Source organism: Nylanderia fulva, unplaced genomic scaffold (genome assembly GCF_048542155.1).
Source record: "Nylanderia fulva isolate GAGA-0341 unplaced genomic scaffold, ASM4854215v1 Scaffold605, whole genome shotgun sequence".
In the NCBI taxonomy this organism is placed as follows: domain Eukaryota; kingdom Metazoa; phylum Arthropoda; class Insecta; order Hymenoptera; family Formicidae; genus Nylanderia; species Nylanderia fulva.
Window position 1 is genome coordinate 7,501 of NW_028190705.1, and position 8,990 is coordinate 16,490.

The 8,990-nt window shown below is 41.1% G+C and overlaps 2 protein-coding genes across 2 annotated transcripts; both read right to left on the reverse strand.

The window, feature by feature from the left end:
* Positions 1 to 2,417: 2,417 nt before the first annotated feature.
* Positions 2,418 to 6,517, reverse strand: LOC146720797 (uncharacterized). The gene is made up of 3 exons (XM_085488023.1): positions 5,725 to 6,517; positions 5,153 to 5,490; positions 2,418 to 2,552 (listed from the first exon to the last, which is right to left on the reverse strand). The coding sequence occupies exons 1-3, from the start codon at positions 6,515 to 6,517 to the stop codon at positions 2,418 to 2,420; spliced, it is 1,266 nt and encodes a 421-aa protein (XP_085344149.1).
* Positions 6,518 to 6,563: 46 nt separating this feature from the next.
* Positions 6,564 to 8,632, reverse strand: LOC146720798 (uncharacterized). Its single transcript, XM_085488019.1, has 2 exons — positions 8,510 to 8,632; positions 6,564 to 7,043 (listed from the first exon to the last, which is right to left on the reverse strand). Exons 1-2 carry the CDS (start codon positions 8,630 to 8,632, stop codon positions 6,564 to 6,566), a joined length of 603 nt encoding a protein of 200 aa, XP_085344145.1.
* Positions 8,633 to 8,990: the final 358 nt, after the last annotated feature.

Here is an 8,990-nt window from a genome sequence, read left to right on the forward strand (position 1 = left end):
TCGAGTCATCCTATTAAGTACAAAATTAATACGATTTACAATTTAGTAGACCATGCAATTTTACTTTCTAACGAACAATTTCATAATACGAATATTGAGATTGTAAAGAACATTTTAATTAATAATTGTTTTCCGGATCATATTATTAATAAGTATGTAAATAAAAGAATTAATGTACTGAATAACAACAGGAATGTTAACGGTCACAATGCGGATAATAACGACAGTTTGAGTAATGATTTAGATAATAACGTTAATGCGAATTCGGCTCAAGATAAGAATTATGTAATTCCACTCCCATACGTTAAAGACGTTAGCGACAGTATTAAAAGGTCACTTAAAAATGCTAACATAAATGTCGTTTATAGTTTGCCAAAAAAGTTAAATAGGCTGATAAAACGAGGTAAAGATTTAATAACTAATGATATTAAAACGAATGTAGTATACAAGATTAATTGTAAAAATTGTAATGCATCATACATTGGACAAACAAAAAGACATTTATGCACTAGAGTGAAGGAACATGCCAGCAATATTAAATTACATGAGTCTAATCATTCGGTTTTGAGCAAACACAGATGTGATTTTGGGCATAACTTTGATTGGAAATCACCGACAATTTTACATAACGAGAAACATGTAAGAAAGAGAGAGATTGCTGAAATGTTCTTCATAAAGAAACATGACAATACAGTTAACCTACAGAAAGACACCGAGAATTTGACAAACATTTACGACAAAATAATAAAGATTGTTTAGTGGCGCGTTTCAAATTTAGTCGTTGACGAAACATCATAACGATGGGACGTGTTCCTCTTTTAACTTTTAACTTTCAACATCATAACGATGGGAGGTGTTCCTCTTTTAACTTTTAACTTTCGATTTTAAATAACACCAGTGTGATGTTACGTTAATCTCAGTTTAATTGATGGGTATGTTTATAAAATTTATATTTATTTTATTAATTTAACACTTAAATGAGTTCTCGTATGTTAAAAACTATTGTGTAATATTATGTTGTAGAAATTTCACTTGAAAAGGACCACAACCAAATGGTCGAAACGTCGTGAAATAATTAAATAAAATTTGCTAGTTACGTCGAAGTCAATTTTTTTAAGCTTATATATATATATATATATATATATATTGTATATATATACTTATATATTACATAATTATATATATATATATATATATATATATATTGCAACGTCTTTTCCTGTGCCGAAACGCCAAGTTCGGACAGGGGAGCGTTCAATTTAAAGATTCTCCAAGTTTAACTAATAAAACGGTAAAAATCGGGATCAGAAGAGTTAATTCTTCGCCCTTAGGGGCGTTCATTAACTCACGGTAAAGTTGGGCGCCAGGCGCGTGTGAACGCGCCACGATAATACTGTGAACGGTACTTAACGTCACTTCTCCAAAAGTCATACAGAGTCGCGGGTCTATAGGAGTGATGGGTCTATGGTTGAGAGAGAGGTATAGAGAGACATACACGTGGTGTTAGAGTTTGACAGATATATATATTTGACACTTAGGACTTACAATTTGAATATGTGATATAATAAAAGGCCAACTTAACGAGCTTATATGTTATTAATTGAAAAATTTATTTATTAATTTACGTCATACTATACAAAAGTTACGATAAACGTTTCGACTGTACGACAGTCTTTCTCAATATCCTAATAATATGTTAAAAAGTTAATTTAGTCATTTCGACATCATAAATAAATACAATTGACATATTTACAAGTTGACATCGGATACATACAATTGGATCATAAAATTATGTAACAAACAGTAAGATATAAACTAGCGATAGTGAATCAAAAATATAATATAATAAGATCTGCGAGTAACGGTATTTTCAGAATTTACTTACAAAATTAGTATTACTTATACAAGGTGAAACATTTTATATAATTTCGCGACGATAATATACAAACGAAATAACAAATACAAAATCGGTAAACGTTATGATGGTCTAACTTATTTTCGCGGGCACGCGGAATAGACAGAGGTCACAATACGATATTCCGAGACACGGCACGGTATGCAAAAAAACAAGATAACAACTAGATGACGGAGATTTCGTGATTCTCTCGCACGACTCTCTCGCCGAGTCGAGAACAATGAAATAGTTAACAAACTCGCGGAGACGGCTACACGCAAATCCCGAAAATCTAATAATCGAGCTGATAAAAACGTGACTCTGAATATTTCGGTAACCCGAATTTACGATAATTATTTTCGAGACGATAGACTGTCGGCGGCACTTTTCGGAGAGGGCTCTCTTCGCGAAACGCAAAGTCGGCTGGCCCCGCGATACGATATCCCGAGAAACGAAAAGAGAGAGACCGCTCTCTCACACACAAAACGATACGAAAATTGAGAGAGTACGGTACTCACGGTAATTACGGTATACGATCAATCTCTACGGTACCAACCAACACGTAACTACGACTACTCGAGAGGCGGCTTACAGTTTCTGGCGGTGAATTCGAGTCCTTGAGTCGCACTTGTGGAGTCCTGGAGGCACCCTCTCTAGTCTACGGCACACCGAACAGTGGAGAGCCGGGCCTCGCGCGTCTCGGTACCTTCTTTTTCGCGCCGATCTTTTGCGCATCCCTCGATGATAGGGTCGATGGCGGGGGCCCTAAGGTCTCCCCCCGTCTCCCCCTTTAGCTGAGGTAATTCTTACGCCGGTAATGTATCGCTGGTTGACAGGATTTTCCTCCGGGTTTCTTCCCGCGGCCTCTCTCCTTCGGGAACAAACGGGAGGCTGGCCGGGCCCTCCGTAGTCCCCCTTCAGGATCGGCCCTGTGGTTTACTTGGCTCCCGGAGTCCTCTCGGTATCTATAATATTCCAACGCCTAGATTCTGCGCGAGATATATCAAATTAAATTACGAATACTTGATACTTAACTTGCGCGAGGTCTCGCGCTCTCTCTCTCCTATGCTCGCTCCATCCTCCTTTCGCGCTGCGGTATTCCGGCATCCTCCTTCTCTCTCTTGCTGCGGCACTCCGGCATCCTCCCTCTCTCTCTTGCTTAACATGTCTCTCTCCGGCCGCTCTCTCGAGCCGTCCTTGTCGCTTTACCTACGAATCGCGTCGCACGCGCATCGACAGGCCGATGCTGCGTGCAACGGCGATTCTCGCAAAAAAATACGGTAATACGAAATACGAAAAACGACGGATCGCACCCTCCCCGAAGTGAGGGGCGCTTCAGGTCTCCGCGGCCTACCCGATCGGGCTTTTTCGCCCTTGTGACGGCGCTTCAAAAGCGTCACGTCACAATATATATATATATATATATTCAATTCAATTCAATTCAAGTTTATTCCGGACTCCCCTCGAGGTTGTCGGGGCGTTTTCAAGGGACCGCCAAATCCCTTACATCCTCCTCTCCTCGTCTCTGATATAATACAATAAATAATAATACAATCTCCCTCTCTCATCCTTAGCCTGACCTTAAGCGACCTCATAATTCTCTAACAATATTCCCTCCTCTCCTTCTTCTTTCTCTTCCTCATTTTTCCCTTGCCTTCATGCTTCTCTGTCTCTCTCTGCTTCCTTCCTTCTCCCTACTCTTTCCCTCCTCTTTCCACCAACTGTCCAATGTTGCAAATACATTCTCGCCCTTACGCCATCGATGTTCCTGCACTCGACTTGGACCTCCTCTCCGCACTTCTTCTTCCCCTTTACCTTAAACATATAAACATACTTCCTCCTCTCTTTTTCCCTTTTTCTCCCTCATTCTTTCCCCCTTAACCTACTTCATAATCCTCTTCAAACTCTCCACCTGGCCTTCTGCGACCTTACAATATTTCTAATTTTTCTTTCCTCCTTTCCCTTTTTCCTTCTTCCCCCTTATCCCCCTTCTTTCCTTCCTTCATCAAAAATCATCCCCAACTAACCTTACCACCAAAATCCTTACTTTTTTTACCTTCTTATCCTTTTATTAGCTCCTATTTCCTAGCTCTTATCTTTTTCCCTTTTCTTTCTCTCCATGTCCTCTTTTCCACCTCTTAAACTCTCCTTCCTACCGTCCTCCTGTCTCCTCTTTCTTCCCCTTCACCTACTATTCTCCCTCATCTCTTATTCTCCTTCTTCCCCTTTACCCCTTTTTTCTACTAGCCTCTTTTTCTTCTTATCCCATCCCTATTCTTTTCCTTTTATCCATATCTTTCTGTTGCGTAATGATTACGCTGAGAGCATGTGCTCGCCACACGTGTCTCTGGAAGGAGTGCGTCAGCGACGATGTGATCGAAAAGATTTTTGACTCTTCTTCTTTCACAGTATTTATTTGCTTCGGTTAGAATAAAAGCTAGTTTCGTTGCACTTAAGGGTATAACTGAAAGCGTTATCGCAGGTAAAAATATACTGGACGCCTTTGTTCTCACGAAAACGTGTCGCCTCACGCGTGCGTCCGCTTCTCTCCGCGATCGAGTTAGCTCTGATCCGCTCGCCCGTGTGGGAGGCTTCTAGGCACGCTCTCTGCTGAATATTACTACGCACGATAAGGCGCGGTCCCAAATTTGCGCGCGAAAGACAGATTAAAATGAATTGTTTTTTACGATACAACGCCGCCTGCCTTGAAAGAACTGACTTTCAAAATAAATGTAAAATAAATTGCTCTTTGGTTTGCATGACTATGCGTTCCTTTAAAGAACGGAAAACCGCAACTTACAAATAAATTGAATAATATTGCCTATAGATACATAGTAGTTATCTTAAGCTAAATAGTCGTAGACGCGGTAAACGCAAACAAAATACATAAATGATGAACAAAGGTATATATAAATTAAATGAATACAAATAATTTGAACAAAATTAACAAGTCGCGTCCAACGACTTCATGGGAACTATCGCGAGGCTAGACAAAGATCGCGTAAAAGAACCTTTGGCGGTTTTAACAGTCGCAGTACGTGGAATCCCGTCTGCTCCGACGTGAATTTCTGTCACGCGCCCTAGCAGCCAATGCAACGGAGCTAAGTTTGGCTGTTTTATAAGCACTATTTGATCTGGTTGCAATTGAGGCCTCTTATCAGACTTTCACTTTGAGCGGGATTGTAGTGAATTTAAGTATTCACAGCTCCACCTGTGCCAAAAGTGTTGTCTTAGCTGCTCCACTCGCTCCCATCGTACCAAGCGATTCTCGTTTACATCACCTAGGTCGGGACAAAGGTGACTATTCATAGCAGCGCCAATCAAGAAGTGACCCGGACTTATATAAAAAAGATCATTTGGATCTGTGCTTAACGCGGTGATAGGACGCGAGTTCAAAATTGCTTCTATTTTGCAGAAAACTGTTTGCATCTCTTCAAACGTCAAGTGAGCGTTACCAATAACGCGCGTCATATGGTACTTCGCAGATTTCACCGCTGCTTCCCATAAGCCGCCGCAGTGTGGGGAGTGAGGAGGAATAAAATTCCAGCTAATTTGTTGATCGCGAAGGAATTGTTTTATATCATCCTGCGTTTGGTCTTTATTTAGAAATTCAAAGAATTCTTTAAGCTAATTTTGAGCGCCGACGAAAGTAGTTCCGTTATTGGAATACATGTGAGATGGTTTCCCCCTACGCAATATGAAACGCTTGAAAGCGGCTATAAATGTTTCAGTGGTTAGATTACTTACTACTTCTAAGTGTATTGCCTTAGTCGCAAAACAAACAAAAACAGATATGTATGCCTTATGGTTTCGCGCATTTCGACGTTTACCCTCCTTTAATGTTATAGGACCCGCGTAATCAACTCCACAATGCGAGAATGGCCTCGAAACTGTTACGCAATCCACGGGCAAGGGAGCCATTAAAGCTTCAGAAAACGTAGGCTTGACCTTAAAACATTTTACACAACCTAAAATGATTTTGCGTGCAGCGGATTTCAAAGATAGAGGCCAGAATTGCTGTCTGACGGCAACCATAGTAGCTTGGATTCCCGCGTGCATGTTGCTTATATGCTCTCGCATTATTATTTGTTTCGTTACTTGTTGATCACGAGGTAAAAGTATAGGATGACATGCCGCGAAAAACAAATTTGAATTTTTCAATCTGCCCCCTACACGAACTAATCCTTGTTCGTCCATAAACGGAGATAATACTAAAATCTTGCTAGAGGGATTGATAGTTTTGCCGTTGGTTAACGCCTTGCATTCTTCGGAAAAAGAGCGCCGTTGAATTAGCTTACACATCAGATGCAATGCCGCTGAAATTTCTTCATGCGATATGAAACATGTCTGTTGCCTTGGGCTTGCCTTTACAAATCTCAAGCAGTAAGCTAAAATACGGCAGGCCTTGTTCAGGTTGGAATACTTGCTTAACAATTTGTCGACTATGTCACAATCGACAATGGTGGTGGTAGTGAACACCTTTCGCATTTCAGAAGCGTCCTCGCCCAGTTGAGAAAAATCATTGCTTGGCCAGTGTTCTTGATCAAGTTGAAGGAAGTTTGGTTCATGCCACCAAGTACTAGCGTTGATTACATCACGAGGGTTGAGTCCCCGTGACAGCATGTCGGCTGGATTCTGAGCTAACGGTATATGACGCCAGCATTTTGACTCAGTTAATCGCTGGATCTCCCACTCGATTGGCAATAAATACCGCCCATTTGCGAGATGGGGATGCTATCCAATTCAGGGTGATGGTTGAATCCGACCAGATATATATTTGGATGTCCGACAGGTCTATCGCCGCTTTGATCCTCTCGATGAGACGTGCCAATAGCAGGGCCGCCGAAAGTTCTAGACGCGGTAACGATATGGCCTTCAAAGGCGCCACGCGGGATTTAGAACAGAGCAATTTTGCACGATAATTGCTGAGATCCCTCTTTGTTCTAATGTATACGCAGGCTCCGTAGGCGTGTTGGCTCGCATCGCAGAATCCATGTATCTGGATAGCCTGTGGATTGGCGTCGAACTTGACTCGACGTGGTATTGTCAATTGATTTAATTCCACCAGCTGCGATTTGATTGCTGACCAACGAGTATGTATGTGCAACGGCGGAGATTCATCCCACTGTGCGCCCAGTTTCCAAAGATCCTAAGTATTAATTTGGTGATAACTATTGTAGGACCAATGAAATCTAAGGGATCAAACAACATAAAGACCTCAGATAATATAGTTTGCTTTGACACGACCTTGTGTTCTGCATAGAGCGTGTATGAAAAATGAAACGTGTCAGCGCCTTGATTCTATTGTATCCCCAGAACATAAGAGATAGTTTTATCCTCGATAGGAATCGGCTTATCGCTTTGGCTATCAAGCGAATCTAATAGTTACGAGTGATTTGAAGCCTACTTGCTGAGCTCGAACAATCCCAGTTTCAATAATTGTATTATTTCCTCCCGAATCGATTTGACCTCCTGGATGCTATCTGCTCCAGCGAACATATCGTGGACGTAGAAATCGTGTAGAAGATGTGTCGATCCAACTGGGAATTTCGATGCGTGCCGCTCAGCCAAATCCTTTAAACATCTTGTGGCCAAGAAGGATGCCGAAGAAGTTCCATAGGTGACTGCAATTAATTTATAAGAACATCTAGAAATGGGTCATCTCGCCACAATATTCTCTGCAGGCACGTTTGCGTTGGATGTATAAGTACCTGTCTGTACATTTTTACAATATCGGCTACTAATACGTACGCGAAGGTACGGAATCGCAGTAAGATCGACGTTAAATCTTGTACAACCGGACAATGCTTAAGGCATTGTTTAATGACACGCCCGATGCGTTTTTGCACAAAGCGTCAAAAACGACGCGAATCTTCGACGATGGTCCAGAACCTTTGAACACGCAATGGTGTGGCAAATAATAAGACTGCTCGTGCTCGTTCGGCAATTCACTTACTTATTTCATATGGCCTAGAGATAAATACTTGGAAATGAACCGTGCATACTGTTTTTTTAATGCGGGCTCTCAACAGAAGCGTTTTTCTAAGTTTCGCAAGCGTTTCAATGCTATGCTCTTTGAGTCTCCAAGCTGATTGATCAATGACTCGTTAACTGGAAGTTTGACTGTGTATCTACCATAAGAGTCTTGAGAAGTGTTAGCCAAAAAATGTTCCTCGCAAAATGATTCTGCCTTGGTGTGCTCGAAGAGTCGTCAACAACAATACGAGAGTCCTCTACATTCCAAAACTTTGATAATTGATCATGCAGTTGATTGTTAATAAAAGTTGCGTGGAAAGATTGTACGTTATGTGTGGTCATCGGTAGATTATTTAAACGATTAGCCAGTATTCAACCAAATTGCGTCTTTTGCAATGTCGAGTATTCGGAAGAGGTCCTAATTTGTCCCACGCATAATAATTCCAAAAATACTTCGGCTCTAATCAATATATCAATGCTAGACAAAATGTTGAACTCCGGATCTGCCAATTTGATATTGCAAAGAAGGTTATATGCTTCTTGTTTAATAGTAAAAGCCGGAAGATCACCTGTGATTCAATCTGTAACAATACAGTCAATTGTAGCGGAATATGAGGTGTACCGAGATTGTAACTTTACTCTGACTACGTGAGTAGATTTCGTAGTCGTATCACCTATGCCCGATATAGAAATATTTAAAGGTCGAGACCGTAATCCGAGTAGCTTCATAAAATCTGTAGAGATAAAGTGCCTGAGACCCATTGTCCAATAGCGCACGGCAAGTTCTCGTTGATCCATTGGCGTGGGAAGTGTTAATCACTGCGGTTGAGAGCATGATGTGATTTTTAATGTTGTTGCTGTAGGCGTGCGTCACCAGCGTCGTCGATGAGCTTACAGAATTGGTTTCTTGGCCTTAGTTGATTCGACTTCCTGTATTCCGCTTGAATTGTTTGTCAAATGTAGTAACGTATTGTGCTTGGCATTACATACCCTGCAACCCTTTGATGTGCATTTGACGGACGTATGAGACGAAGAACGCATGCAATTGCCGCAAATTTTTTGATTGCAAATCTCTGTTATCCTCTGTGTATTAATAACGCTAAAAAATCTTTGCAATAAT